The sequence below is a fragment of the Rhinopithecus bieti genome, unplaced genomic scaffold, assembly GCF_001698545.2.
Source record: "Rhinopithecus bieti isolate Rb0 unplaced genomic scaffold, ASM169854v2 scaffold_49762, whole genome shotgun sequence".
Taxonomy (NCBI): domain Eukaryota; kingdom Metazoa; phylum Chordata; class Mammalia; order Primates; family Cercopithecidae; genus Rhinopithecus; species Rhinopithecus bieti.
The window spans coordinates 344815-360551 of record NW_016819845.1 but is presented as its reverse complement, the minus strand read 5'-3'; the positions used below and the strand labels follow the sequence as shown (position 1 = coordinate 360551).

The 15737-nt window shown below is 49.5% G+C and overlaps 1 protein-coding gene across 2 annotated transcripts in view; it reads left to right on the top strand.

The window, feature by feature from the left end:
* The window catches only part of SH3PXD2B (SH3 and PX domains 2B), a 118270-nt gene that overhangs the window by 82456 nt on the left and 20077 nt on the right, over positions 1-15737 (top strand). The window contains exons 7-10 of one of the 2 annotated variants that reach the window (XM_017859287.1): positions 5645-5779; positions 9628-9732; positions 12066-12149; positions 14473-14590. In XM_017859287.1, the coding sequence (XP_017714776.1) occupies positions 5645-5779; positions 9628-9732; positions 12066-12149; positions 14473-14590 (442 nt within the window). The remainder of the gene's footprint in view (positions 1-5644; positions 5780-9627; positions 9733-12065; positions 12150-14472; positions 14591-15737) is intronic. The other variant, XM_017859288.1, reaches the window with a different exon arrangement.

The following is a 15737-nucleotide window of genomic DNA, read 5'->3' as shown; positions in this document are numbered from 1 at the left end:
TATATATAAAATATTTTATATATATATAATCTATATATGTAAGCATTCTTAGCTCCTCTTGCACCAAAACACATCACAGGCCTACAAGCCTTCAGGCAGTGTGAACATAGCAGTGAACAAGAGACTGTCCCTGCCATTGTGGCACTTCTAGAATAGAAAAGTAAACAAGGAGACGAGTAAATATACAGAACTTATGACAGTTTTTGAAAGCACTGTGGAAGAAATAAAACTGAATGAGGCAGTGCAAGGCAGGCAGGGAAGGTCTCATTGATAAGATGCCACTTGAGCAGGAACCTGAAGGAAAGGAGAGCAAAGGCTATGCAGGTATCTGGAGAAGACTGTCCCTAGCAGAGGGAACAGCAAATGCAAAAATCTCTGTAGTAGAAACAGGCTTTGCATGAGAAGGACTGGCAAGGACGCTACTGGTCAGAGACTAGCGACCAAAGATACGAGTGAATTAGGTTTGACTGCAAGCAGCAGAAAATCCAAAATAATTGTGACTTAAACAATTGAACTTTTTTCTTCTTAGTTCAAATCCCAGAGATAGTCCAGGAGTGATAGAGTGTTCAATGGTAGCAGAGACCCAGGCCCCCATCTTGCTGCTCTGCCATACAACACCAGCATTCCCAAGGCTGCTTATGACTCAAGATGGCTGCTGCAGCACCAGCCATCACATTGACATTTCAGCCAGCAGTAATGAGGAAAAGGTGACACAGAATCAGTTACCTCCTGTAAGGATTCTTACCAAGCACGTGCACACAATTCCACACTTATATCCCATTGTCTGGGGCTTAGTTACATGACCACTCCCAACTATAAAGGAGTCTTATTCCAAGTGGCCCTGTGCCCTGCCAAAACTCAGGAATTCTATTACTATAGAAGAAATAGAGAATGGGGAGTAAGTAACCATCTGTGCCACATTGGGGAGAGTGAAGGAGATGAGGTCTAATAAAGTATCAAAAGGCTGGGCGCAGTGGCTTACAGTTGTAATCCCAGCACTTTGGGAGGCTGAGGCAGGTGGATTGGTTGAGCCCAGGAGTTCAAGACCAGTCTGGACAACATGGCGAAACCCCAACTCTATTTGAAAAAAAAAAAAAAAAACTGATAAGAGGCGGATTAGACAGGGCCCTGTAGGCCACTGAGGGTTTTCACAAGTGAGGTGAGGACCATCACAGGGACTTGACCTTTGAGAAACATGTTCTGACACATCTTTTAAAAGTATCACCCTAGCTGCTATATTGAAAACAGATGGCAGCCAGACGCGGTGGCTCAAGCCTATAATTCCAGCACTTTGGGAGGCCGAGGCAAGCCGATCACTTGAGGTCAAGAGTTCAAGACCAGCCTGGCCAACATGGGGGAGACCCTATCTCTACTAAAATGTGTGGTGGTGCATGCCTGTAGTCCCAGTTACTTGGGAGGCGAGAGAATCGCCTGAGCCCTAGGGGCAGAGGTTGCAGTGAGCTGAGATCGTGCCACTGCACTCCAGCCTGGGCGATAGAGCAAGGTTCTATCTCAAAAAATAAAGTAAAATAAAATAAATGGCCAGGCGCGGTGGCTCACACCTGTAATCCCAGCACTTTGGGAGGCCACAGCGGGCAGATCACCAGGTCAGGAGATCAAGACCATCCTTGCCAACACGGTGAAACCCCGTCTCTACTGAAATACAAAAAATTAGCCAGGTGTGGTGGCGGGCGCCTGTAGTCCCAGCTACTCAGGGGGGTGAGGCAGGAGAATCGATTGCACCCAGGAGGCAGAGGTTGCAGTGAGCCAAGATTGCACCACTGCACTCCAGCCTAGCGACAGAGCAAGACTTCGTCTCAAAAAAAAAAAAAAAAACGAGCAAACAAATAAATTGCAGGATCAAGGCTAGTGCCAGGGACCAGTTATGAGGCTAAGAATAGGTGGTTCCCATTGAAATAAGGAGGAGAGGTTGAGATATCCCAGGCAGAGAAAATAGCCTCTGCAAAGGCACCTTTGTGCTTTGCAGGTGCACCAGGGATGAAGTGGCCAAAAGACAAGACCAGAAGGCAAGCCGAGCCCATGGCAGGTGCTGAGCGGGGAGTGGCATGACCAGAGTAGCATTTTTGAGCAAGCGTTCTGGCTGCTGTATGGAGGGCAGACTGGAGGGGCAGGACAGAGACCAGTTACAGCATCTGCCTCCCCTCCCCTGGCCCCAGCGAAGCCCCTTTCAGACCCTGGTGCAGAGGGTGTGGCTCCATGAGGACATGGTGAAGCCGGCTGATGGAGCGCTGCAGAGAAAATTGCCTGCGTGAAACCTGTGGCTCTGTGAGGAAATCCTCACAGCCACTCCCTGACCCCACACCAGACGGTGACTGCCTGCCTGGAAGACGTGGGCATGTCTCTGAGCATTAACCGGGGCAGCAGGTGCAGGCACCAACCTGGCTGTGAAGTGTGGGGGCTTTTTCTCTTTTCTTTCCAGTTCTTTCTCTCAAGCTGAGGGACAGGGTAGCACACTTACCTGGTCCAGCTCACCTGAGGGCCCAGATAGAAGGGAAACTGCACTCCTGGGGTTTTGAGCTCTCGGGCAGGCTGTATCCTGGGGTAGATGCTGGATTGGATTCACAGAGAAGAGTGAGTCTAGTGACCAGGACAGGTAGTCAAGAGCCTTCAAAAGCCAGCATCCTACATTCATTGATTCACTGGACAGCACCTTCAAGGAGCTAGTAAGTGCCAGGTGGTTCAGAGGCAGTCAAGGCCACTGCCCTCAAGAAGCTCATTGTGAATGGGGCCAGCAGGAAGGGGGCGTGAAGCAGCCCACTCTCAGGCCACTGCTCACATGGCTGGGCTGGCTTGGGGGAACTGTCTTCTTGAGTCTGGAAAAGTCGGCCCTGCCACCTGACCTCGGGAAAAGTGGAGGATGAGGAGAGGGCTGGAAATAGCAGACAAGCCTTGAGACATGCAGAGATGTCAGACTGAGCCTGACCAGGCTCTCGGAGGAGGACAGCCCGCAGGCCTCAGACCACCCTCCTTCCTCCGTCATCTTTTCTTTTCTCACTGCTGTGCCCCAACACACAGGAGAGCCTGGAGCCAAGTGGACAGAGTCCAGCATTGTCCATAGCCAGCTGTGTGATGTAGAGAAAATCACTTAACATCTCTGAGCCTCTGTGTTCCTGCCCACAAAATGGGGGTGGCAGTACCCAGCTTGCAGGGCAGCTATGTTGAGATGGTTTCTGTGCTGTCTATAGGCTGTGATAGGCCCTCATTGAGGCTGCTTCCTGCCTGATCTTCTGAACCATCAGACTGCATCTTTTGTTTCTTTCCTGCTCTCTCTTCCTCTGTTCTCATGCTTTCTCCATGCAGAGTGCAAGCGGCAGGATTGTCCCCAGCCCAAAGGCCCTCCCATTTCCCTGTTACCCTCAGGCAGGGAGGATGAGTGGCCAGAGCATGGGCACAGAGCCAAGAAGCAGTACCCTTCACCCAGCTACAATGCCCTGTTCTGCTTTTTGACATCAAAAATCCAGACCGCATGGTTCTAACAAGGGGCTTCTGTGCTCCTTCTGGTTGCAGAGGCTGGAGTGCAGTGGTATGCTGGTGGACACTTAACTACCAGCTCTCCAGTAGAGAAGCCCTGCTTTGTTGCATTTGCCAATTTCTGTGGTGTAAATACTCCCACCATGGCAAATTTCAAGCCAACAAGACACCACCCAACAGAGTGGGGAGAGATGCACAAAGTCATCTCTGTGCGCTGGTTCTCCCACACTGCTCCACAATTGGGTGGTTTTTGTTTTGGTTTGGTTTGGTTTGGTTTTTGTTTTTGGGGGGGTGGGGAGGGATGGAGTTTTGTTCTGTCACCCAGGCTGGAGTGCAGTAGTGCAATCTCAAGTCACTGCAACCTCTGCCTCCCAGGTTCAAGCGCTCCTTGTGCCTCAGCCTCCTGAGTAGCTGGGACTACAGGTGCGCGCTAGCACGCCCAGCTTATTTTTGTATTTTTAGTAGAGACGAGGTTTCGCTCTGTTGGCCAGGCTGCTCTTGAACTCCTGACCTCAGGTGATCCACCCTCCTCGGCTTCCTAAAGCACTGGGATTACAGACGTGAGCCACCATGCCTGGCCAATTGGGTGCATTTTGACACAAAATGTGGGGTTTCCTGGATATTTTAATGATTTATGGGAACAATCAGAAAGACTATTTTGAATCAGGACTTTTAGAATACCAGGGCCCTCCTGTGACCACAAATGTCTGGGTGCCCTTCCCGCATATTTAGCCTGCTGCTCTAAAAGTCACCCAGCTGCCTGCTTCTCTCTGGAGTCTCTGAACTCAGATGTCCTTGCTATTTAAATCACCTGTATTCTGCATTATCTTTTCATTTACTTGTCAGATATGTCTTAGTGCTTAACCAGGGCTGCACGACTCCCAGGAAGCTGTCCACCCTGAATCCCGTGGCATGGCCTCCCTGAAGCACCCCTCTACTTCATTCCCTCCTGCTGCCCCTACCCTGGTTCAAGCCACCGTCACCCCTTCCTTGACAACTTCATGTCCTCCAGCTACTCTCCTGCTTGCTCTTGCCAGCCTCTGATCCATTCTCCACATGGCAGTCAGAATTATCTTTTTAAAGATGTGACTGTTGTCATTGCGTTCTTAAAGCCCTTAAGTGACTTTCTGCTTCAAGGTTAAAAGCAACCCAACTTCTTTACTTGGCCCCAAAGGCCCTGCCTGATCTGACCCACGCTTTCCTCGGAGACCTCACTCCAAACCACTCTTTCCATGCACTTCCTCACCTAGCCTCCTTCCAGTCCCGAAGACCCCAAGTCCTTTCCCATCTCAGAGTGTGCCTACACTGCTCTTCCCCGATTCTCCTCATGACCCCTCCTCCTCTCTCAGGTCCCTGTGTTATGTCACCTCCTTAAGGAGGTCTTGCCAGCTACCCCATTTAATATAGCATTGTCTTTCCCCTTCATTTTCTGTCCCAGCATCCTGGTAGTTTCCAGCAATTTATCATAAACTAATGCTTATATAATTCTATATCTTATTAATTATATATACTTACGTACTTGTCTGTCTCTGTGACTAGATTGAGTTACTTGAGGCTGGGAGTCATAGCTGTTTTATTCACCGTTGTACTCTTTAGAGTGTCTGGAACATCACTGGTGATTTCATAGATTAATAGGCAAGTGATTTTGGATGGATGATGAGATGGTTGATGGATGATGGTGTTTAATTGGATAGATCATGAGTGGATAGATGATTGAATGGATGGCAGATAGATGAATGTTTGGTTGGATGGATGATGGATGGATGGATAATGGAGGACAGATGGATGGATGGATGGATGGATGGACAGACGGACAGACATATGGATGGACAAGTGGATGGATGGACAGATGGATGGAGGAATGGCTAAGCATGAATGAATGAGCTTTCCTACTAGGCTGTGAACATCTTCAGGGCAGGTACCATATCCTAATCGACTGAAACCCCAGTGCCTGCACAGAATAGCACTTGGTCAATTTGGTGGTTGAGTAAGCACATGAATAGAAGAATGAATAGATGAAGTCACCCTTGAGACGAGTCCTGTAACTGCCTCTTTTTTATTTGGAATGTCCTGTTAACCCGCCCTACTGTTCTGGCTCCTGCTCTTTCGAGCATGGTGGTGGCCAGATGTCATGTCTGTTTCCTATCCACAGGGGGTGACCAAACCTCAGTGGACCCCATGGTCCTGGAGCAGTATGTGGTGGTGGCCAACTACCAGAAGCAGGAGAGTTCGGAGATCAGCCTCAGCGTGGGGCAGGTGGTGGACATCATCGAGAAGAATGAGTCAGGTGGGGACCTAGACCATCCCCCTCTCCCACTACCCTGTCACCAGGCCCCTAGGACAGGAAACATTTGGAAATTCAGAAACTGAAATGGCCAGTCCATACTGGCCAGTTCCCATAGATCCAGCCTAGGGTCTCCTAGAAAGAGGCCCCTGTTTAATCACTGTGCTCGAATATCCCACCTGGTCACCACTCACCATTATCCTGTTGGTTCAGATGGTACCAATTTGTTCTGACGTTCACATTTTATAAACATTCCTTCTGGTTCTAAAGTACTTGCAGACACAGTCCAGCATTCACTGGAAATGTGCTCTGTTGGTTTGCCTTTGCTTACCCGTGGGAGTCTTCAAGAAGGCTCCATCGCTCTGGGTTCTAATGGGACAGACACATTCCCTGTCTCCTTAGCCTACCTGCCCATCACAGGGACCACTGGTCATGGACGCTGGCTGGGTCTGGGACAGGATGTGGTATGATTGAGCCACTTAACCTGGATTTCCATCGGAATTCCACATTTCACAGTGGTTCAGGTGGCTTCATTCTCTGACTGTTAGTTTTCTTATCTACAGAATAAAAACTTCTGCTGTGAAGAGTGATTGTAAAGATTAAGTGAGATGATACACAAAGAGTGCTTAAACTTGTGCTTAGCACACAGTAGATGCTCCAAAAAATGTGGGTTTCCTTCCCCTTTGCCTTCCTTAGCTACAAAGCAGCCATCGCACCCCATTGAAGGCGAAGAGCAGGAAATAAGCAGATCCTCCCTGGGAAAATGCAGTGGAAACCACTGGGTTTGTTGTGGCTAACATGTGACGTTAGCTAATCATATCATTAGTGGATCAGTCTCTGTGACAGCCCAATGGCTAGTTGAGGTCCAAAGAACGAGAAGGACGATGTTTCCAACATCATCTGGATGGTGGTGGCATTAGTCATGAGACCAGCGCCAGCCAGGCAAACTTCCTTCGTTACTCAACATAGGAGTTGCCATCCCCGCTTCACAGCTAATACAACCATGATTCCAAGTGACTCAGTCACTCACCCCACATCGCACAACAGGCTGCAGAACCGGAATTCCAAACCAACTCCAGCAGCCCCCAAGGCCATGTGACTTTCCAATTCCTGAGAATGAGTGTATGCAGCTTGTGTGCTGTGGCTAGGACACACCGTGGGGGATGTAAAGGCAGGAGCACCCACTGCCCTGGGCCCCCAGCTTGCAGGAAGTCAGGAAGCTTGGGTGACTGGGAAGAAGAGTAGGGGCCAGGAAGAGTGTTGGTATGTGCAGAGGGCAGCAAAAAGAAGGGAGAAGGTGAGTGGGTACCTCTTCAAGTAGCCAACATACTGATGACATTTATTTTCAATTATGTTGTACTTATTCAAGTAATACATGGATACATTATTCTTAGAAGATAAATGATAAAACTAAAATCTATTCTTTCTGCCGGCTTCAACCCTAACCCCCTTTCTGAACCCCAGATAACCCTTCTATCCATTAGGTATGAATGTTTCTTGAAAATGTTATATACACTTGTGTGTATGTGTACATGTGCATACATGTGAATATATACACTCACACATACACATACTCATTCATACATATATACTTGTACATATACGCAAACACATCATATTTTGTATGTACATATATGTATTTTTGTGGGTTTTTTAAAAACCCACTGGTGTCATTGTATACATTTTGATCTGCAACTTTTTTTAGTTGCTGTCTAGCTCCTCTGATACTTTTTCACATATTCAATGCCCAAGTGAGCCATGTTCATATATTCGTATTTGTACTCCAGTGTGAACATGTCTGTGTGCATGTCAGTGTTTCTTTAGGTTAGATTCCAAGAAGTGAAACAGCTGGACCCTAAGATACACATATTTAATTTTATTTATTTAGATTTTTTGGAGATGGAGACTCGCCGTGTTGCCCCAGCTGGAGTGCAGTGGTGCGATCTCAGCTCCCTGCAACCTCTACCTCCCGGGTTCAAGTGATTCTCCTGTCTCAGCCTCCTGAGTAGCTGGGACTACAGGCACATGCCACCATGCCTGGCCAAGTTTTGTATTTTTAGTAGAGACAGGGTTTCACCATACTGGTCAGGCTGGTCTCAAACTCCTGGCCTCAGGTGATCCACCCACCTCAGCCTCCCAAACTGCTGGGATTACAGGCGTGAGCCACTGTACCTAGCCAAGACACACATACTTTAAATTTTAAGATACCACCAACTTATCTGCTTCCAAAACAGTGGCTGTTTTGATTTATCCTCCCTCCAGCAGTTTGTGAGGCATTAGTGAAAATGGTTAAGAGCCCAGAGACAACCTGGGTTTGAATCCTGGCTCTGCCCCTTTCTATCTTTGTGACTCTGAGAGAGTCACTAAGCCTCAGCTTCCCCATCTGTAAAATGGGGGCAATAATAATACACACCTCATAAGGCTGTGGTGAAGATCTAGCAAGCTAGGAGTGGACATGCAGCACTCAGGACAGTATCTGACACATTGTTGTCATTGCTGTTGTTGTGTTACGACAGTTTCCTTATCTTCATACAAATATTTACAAATATGAATCTTTAGAAAATCGTAGAACCACCGTGCGTGAGCCACCGCGCCCGGCCAACGGCACGTATTTATTATCTGATAGTCTGTGGGTCAGAAGTTCAGCATGGTCTCACTGACCTAAAATCAAGGGATCGACAGGGCCCCATTGCTTTCTTCAGGTTCCGAATAGGATCTGTTTCCTTGCCTTTTCCAGATCCTGGAAGCCGCCTTGGCTCACGGCCCCTTCTTCCTTCTTCAGTGCCAGCAATGTTGCACCTCTCTGTGTCTTGCCTCAACAGCCGCATCTCCCCATGACTTCTGCCTCCTTCTGGCACATTAAGGAGCCCTGGAATTACATTAGGCCCACCCAGAGAATCTGGGATCAACTCCCTATTTTTAGGTCAGCAGATTAGCAACCTTCATTCCCTAGTGCCACGTAACTTAATATATTTACAGGTTTGAGGGATTCGGACACGGACATCTTTGCGGGACGAGGGTCATTATTGTCCCTACCACAGGCCCCATGCAGGCCCTTGTCGTTAGGCAATGTCTGAGCCTGGGTCAGAGGCCTCTGAAGCAGATGCTAAATCTGCGTCTCAGATAAGGGCAATGCCTTTAGCATCAAACAGCCCTGTGCACATATCGCCGCTCTACCACAAGCCACGTGAACTTGGACAAATCGGTTTGCCTCTTTGAGCCTCAGTTTCCTCATGTGTGCAACTGGGATAATGTGAAGATTGTATTTAATGCAAGTGAAATGATGGGTGCATCACACATCTTAGTGAAGGTGAATGTTCATTTTTTTTTTTTTTTTTTTGAGATGGGGGTCTTACTGTGTTGCCCGGGCTGGAGTGCAGTGGCACAATCATAGCTCACTGCAACCTTGACCTCCTGGGCTCAGGTGATCCTCCCAACTCAGCCTCCCGAGTAGCTGGGATTACAAGCATGCACCACCATGCCTGGCTAATTTTTTAATTTTTCATGCAGACAGGATTTTGTCATGTTGCCCACGCTGGTCTTGAACTCCTGGGCTCAAGCAATCCACCCAAAGTGCTGGGATTACAGGCATGAGCCACTGTGCCCGGCCTCTTTATTGTTGTCATTTAAGATGACTTTACTATTCCCTGTCCCAGGCTCAGAAGCAAGTTTCTGGACTTACTTTTAGCAGTTAGCAGGTAACATTGGTAGTTGTGTTCTACCAATAAAATGGTAACTTTCGCCTTACCCTGTGCATTCACGGGTATAGTGGCTGAATAAATTGTTACGTTCTGACCCCCTGGCCTCATGCTTGACGCAACTAACATCGTTCTGCACTCTCGCTTCCCCAGGTTGGTGGTTCGTCAGCACTGCTGAGGAGCAAGGCTGGGTCCCCGCAACGTGCCTCGAAGGCCAGGATGGGGTGCAGGATGAGTTTTCTCTGCAGCCTGAAGAAGGTAGGGAGGAGCTCGAGCCTTTGCTCGCTGGGGAGGACCTGTGCAGTCATCGCCTATACTGGGTTGCCTTTTCACCCAGTCTCTTCTTGAGGCCTCTGCCTCTGCTTCTCAGCAGCTCACTGGCTCAGACTCCCTGGCCTGTGAACCGGAAACCAGGCCATGTTATTAGTGCTGAGGGGCAAGCCTGCCTGCTCTTAGGGGCCTTTGGTAGCAACCTAGGTGAGCCTTCCTGGAGCTCAACCCCTAACCCTTTCATGGGACCCCAGGAGGACCCCAGCCTGATCCTCAAAAACAGTTCACTATTTCTCCCTAGAATGATTCTGGTGGCCAAGGTGCTGGAGCTGCTTCCGCTCATTTGCAAGACGTTTGACCCCATCTGTTTAAAAACCTCTGCTTTCTCTGTGGGTTGAAGTGGCCCTGACCAGGGGTCCCCCTCCACTCACCCACAGACACACGTCCGTTGTTGCCCAGAGAACCTTCCCCACACGTGTCCTGAATGGTGATTCCTGCCATGCCAGAAATGCTAAGTCCCAACCAACTCCCTTTCCCCCGTAGAAACATTCCTAAAAGTAGGGCAGTTAGTGAGTTCACTTCAATCATCAACAGGGGCTTAAGAATCAGACACACCTGAATTTTAATCTCAGCTGTACCACTTCCTGGTTGAGTGATCTTGGGCCAGTAATTTAACCTCTCTAAGCCTCAGCCTCTCATCTAACAATCGAAACAATGATATCTACATCATGGGATCTTTGAAAAAATTAAATGAGATCCACCTGCAAAGAACCTAGAACAGTAAGTGACCAGTAACAGTTATTATTGTATCAGCAATACCTTACCTAGAGTTGAGTTTTTTTGGCTTTTAGTTGACTGTTACGAGAAAGCACAGAGCCACATAAAGCGTATCTTTATCAGAAAAGAGGGTGAGGAGAAGGGGGTGTTTCTATGCTCAAAGGTTAGCAAAACATTGACATATGGTTTTGCATTGAGTTGTATTACAGCCAGCGCCCCTCAGAGTAAAATATCTGTTGGTTTGCTCTGTGTTTGTGAGGCCCACCAGGCACTAGGCAGGGATAACACGGGGTTACCACCAGAATCAACTCAGATTAAGGGGTAGTGATGTGGTGCGTGGAAACTAGAACCCCTGAGATGCTGAATGATGACCACCATGACAGCATCTCTGTCAGGCACTCATTGCTGTCCCATTTTACAGATGAGGAAACAGGCTCTGAGAGGTAGGGAGACTTGCCCAGGGTCACACAGCTAGAAGATGGGAGCGAGACCACATTTTCTTGAGTGTGTACATTTATTTTCTTCCCCGGACCACAGGTAGTACTTTTCTTTTTTTATTTATTTGTTTATGTTATTTTTTTTTTTTAAGACAGTCTTGCTCAGTTGCCCAGGCTGAAGTGCAGTAGCACAATCTCAGCTCACTGCAATCTCTGCCTCCTGGGTTCAAGCGATTCTCCTGCCTCAGCCTCTCGAGTAGCTGGGATTACAGGCGTGCACCACCACGCCCAGCTAGTTTTTTGTTTTTTTGTTTTTTTGAGGTGGAGTCTCGCTCTGTCGCCTGGGCTGGAGTGCAGTGGCCGGATCTCAGCTCACTGCAAGCTCCGCCTCCCGGATTTACACCATTCTCCTGCCTCAGCCTCCCAAGTAGCTGGGACTACAGGCGCCCGCCACCTCGCCTGGCTAGTTTTTTTTGTATTTTAGTAGAGACGGGGTTTCACCGTGTTAGCCAGGATGGTCTCGATCTCCTGACCTCGTGATCTGCCCGTCTCGGCCTCCCAAAGTGCTGGGATTACAGGCTTGAGCCACCACGCCCGGCCAACCCAGCTAGTTTTCGTATTTTCAGTAGAAACGGTGTTTTGCCATGTTGGCCAGGCTGATCTCAAACTCCTGACCTCAAGTGATCCACCCACCTTGGCCTCTCAAAGTGCTGCAATTACGGGATTACAGGCATGAGCGACTTCGCCTGGTCCTTTTTTTTTTGAGATGGGGTTTGGCTCTGTCACTCAGGCTGGAATGCAGTGGCACAATCATGGCTCACTGCAACCTTGAACTCTTGGGCTCCAGTGATCTTCCCACCTCAGCCTAGCGCCTCTTAATAATCATGCTAGGAATGGAATTATGTCTGCTAGAAGCCTCTTCACCCAAGTTCACAGTTAATACTTAGGATCTTGGTCTGCCTAAGATGCCTGGGGCTTGGAATAGACTCAGAGGTAATGCGCTCCTGAATGGGGACATGTGCTTGGTGCCACCTTTGCCTCTACACATTGTGGTGCTTTCTTCTCACCTGTGCCCTCTGCCCTTCCTCCTACATGCTGCCCATCCAGTCTCATGGAGGTATTGGTCTCTGCCCCGGCCTGTGGGCCGCCGCCGGACTCTGGGGGACTTGTATGCCATCAGCTGGCGTCAAGGTGCCTACCTCGGAGTTCTCTTCCCCGTTTGGTGTTTGGAGCCAGGTCCCTGCACCTGCATGAGCCTCCCTGCTCTGGGACCGCCCGTGCCTGTTGCATGTGAGAAACAGTGATCTCATCTGTCTTGTGTGACATGTATGTTGTTGGCATGTGGGTTTGGGAGGAGCGAGCCTTGGGTATTTCTTGGCCTTGGGGCTCTAAAGTTTCTCAGGTTAAAAAATGATGCCTGTGGGTTTCTATAAGGCTGAACCAGTGACCTGTTCCTTCATTCAGGCTCGTTTGAGTTGCAAGGGAAAGAAATCCATGTAAACCAGGTTAAGCAAAAGGGGAAGTATATTGACTTATATCACTAAAAAGCCCAGGGTAGGGCTAGCTTCAAGCAGAGCTGGATCTGGGGGTTTGAAACTGTCATCAGGACCTGGGACTCTCTCACCACCTCTCTGCTTGTTGGCACCATTCTCTCGTGATGACAGCAATTCCAAGTACCTTTCAGGGACATCACCAAAGAAAGAGCTTCTCCTTCAACACAAGTCCTAGGATTGTTTCCAGCTGACCCAGTAGGGTCACTTGCCATCCATAAAACCAGTCACAGTGGCCGGGAGTTGCAACGCTTTGGCCAGGCCAGGGTCCCACACTTACTCCTTCCCTCCAGGAGGTGGTGAGCTTGGCCTCATCTAAGCCATAGCGACAAAGGCTGGTAGCACCACCAGAGGAAGGGCAAATGCACGCTAGGGAGGAAGCCCCCGCAGGCCTGCAGTCTACAAGGTCTTCCACCCTCTGCCGTGTGTGCAATCACTGAGCAATCCACGGATCCCTGAGAGGAACTCAGGTGGTAGAAAATCTGTCCGTGCAACTCAGCTGAAGGGTGCGGGGCTCCAGGAGTCCAGGCTCATAGGACTGACTGCCCTCATTCTGGGACCCAGGTGGCACCCTTTCCTGCCCGAACCAAACAGAACTTCTGTGCGCCTGGATTCTTCCGTCCACCCCTCCCAGCCCAGCAGCCCAGCCTGCAGCTTCCGTGAAGTAGGGGAACAGCGGACTGTGCTGAGCACAGGATATGTGCAGCTCGAGTCAGCTCAGCCCCCACCGAGCAGGTCAGCAGGCCAGATCAATCAATAAATAAACACCCTGTGTGTTTGCCGCCTCCCTCTGTACCAGCTGGGCAGGCCGTGGACGGCATGTGGTGTTTTCCCAAAGAGAGAGCGTCTGCAGCAGCATGTTAACCATGACACCAGGCCACAGCTGGCTCAGGCACTCACCAGGGGCAGAAAAGTAACCAAAACAGGAGAGCCCTTTCCTCTCCTTGCCGGGCTCCCTTGAGACACACATCCATTTTTCTCCATTTCAGCTGCCAGAGCAGATAACACTGGGGGTGGGAGCTGTTCTAGCTCTGTGGGACACCCAGCCAGTGAGTAACCTGCCCCACCGAGCCCGGGCCCTCCAGGGCTACTGTGGGAGGGACGCAGCTGGGGGCAGCTCTCAGGGAGGAGGGTGAGGCCATAAGGATGGTCCCACAGTTTCAGGGGTCGGGGGACCACAGAGTGGGGTAGAAGGCATCCCAGTCACACGAATGAAAGTTGAAGCTTCGAGCATCGTTGGATTCAAAGACTTGAATATAATTAATAAAAGTGAAAATCAGCTACCAGCAAGGTCATGAAAATCATGAACTGTGTCTTCCTCGGTAGTGATTTCAGCCTGAAACCCTGCACTGCCAAAGTTCAGCTTCTCCCTGAACTCTCCACCAGCAAGAGCTGGTAAGGAGCCACAGACAGCTTAACCCCCTCTGTGTGAGCGAGGTGGCTCCCATCAGGCCTTCAGGTCTTGCTCATTTACTGCATATTGACTGATTTGCTCAACATTCCAAGCACCATGCCCAGTGCTAGAGACATAGGAATGAACAAGACAGACAAAGCCCTGCCTTCCTGGAGCTCATATTCCAGCAAACGAAACAGACACACACTTACAAAACACAATAAATAAGTCAAATATGTGTTGAGTTACAAGGTAATTCCTGGTATGGGTGGGGGGCAATAAACAGGGATAAGGGGGATGAGAATGCCATGGCTGGAAATACTGTAGAAGCAGGTGAGGCGTGAGACTGAGTGTGTGGCGCTGAGGAGTTTCAGAGGTACGAGACCTGCCCTTTGTCCTGTGTTCTGTTGCTGCTTGCACAGGGCTGTCCAGGGCTAGGTCAGGGCCAGGGCAGTGCCCAGAAATCTCTGAAGGAAATCTTCCCTCCAATGGGCAAGGGCATCCCAGGGATCACAGCATCCCAGGTCTCTTGGTGTCCTCTTCTGACCCCAGCTTCCTTTTGTCCCCACAGAGGAGAAGTACACGGTCATCTACCCGTACACAGCTCGGGACCAGGATGAAATGAACCTGGAGAGAGGGGCTGTGGTGGAGGTCATCCAGAAAAATCTGGAAGGCTGGTGGAAGATCAGGTACCAGCTGCTGCCTCCCACTGTTGTTGGGTGGGTTTGGGGCCACGTGGGCTCTGGCTTCACAGAGGTCAGTCAGTGATTGCATCTGGGTGAAGTTTCTGCCTGAACCATAAAAGGATACTTCTCTGTGTTGTTTGGCCTCCCTCCCTGCCCATATCCTTCCCTAAAAGTCCATAATAAGCAAAACTTTCTTCAAACACACTGAACCACAGATAGCAGCAACCCTGTTAAGCAAGGCTGGTTTCCACCTCCAGATGTTTCTCATAATGAGGAATTGGAGGCCGAAACTGCCCCATGTGAGTGACAGCCCCCTCCAGCCCCATACTGAGAACAAGATGGTGCATAAACGCTCATGGACTGTAATTCATCCTAGGCTAATAATCTGCCCTCATCTCTCAAAGTTCATTGGTAAAAGCAGGGCATCTGCGTTCCAAACACCTTTGACAGCCCTTTCACCTATGTGATGAAATCAGAGCCTCCCAGGCAGGCAGGGTGGCCAGCTGGTCCTCGCCTTGCCTGGGACTTCCCCAGTTTTAGTAATGAAAGTCCTGGGAACCCCTCCTTGATCACCCCCAATAGGCAGGGTGTGACCGCGGGAAATTAGGGCAAGAGAGGAAGCCAAGGTCCCTGCGATCTATTGTCTGTGCCGTGATGTGTGGCGGGACATTTGGGCCATTTCCAGGAGGCTGAGCACGTAGCACTGCATTCATTCATTTATTCATTCATTCATTCATTCATTCAACAAACACCAAGAATCTCTGCTGGGCCCAGCCCTGTTCTGGGAGCTGAGAAGTCGACAGTGAGCAAGACATAGGAGCTCACACCACCCAGTGCAGAAGACAGACTCATAAACAGTGATAGAGCAGGTGGTTGGCCGTGTTGGAGGGATGCATGGGGACTTTGGTACACAGAAGAGGGGTGCAGAAGACAGACTCACAAACAGTGATAGAGCAGGTGGTTGGCCGTGTTGGAGGGATGCATGGGGACTTTGGTACACAGAAGAGGGGCTTCTCAGCCTGGGGATCAGGAAGGCTTCCTGAGGGAGATCTCAGAACTTAAATTTGAAGAAGGATAATGATAGTAATAGTGTATTAGTCTGTTTTCATGCTGCTGATAAAGATATACCCAAGACTGGGAAGAAAAAGAG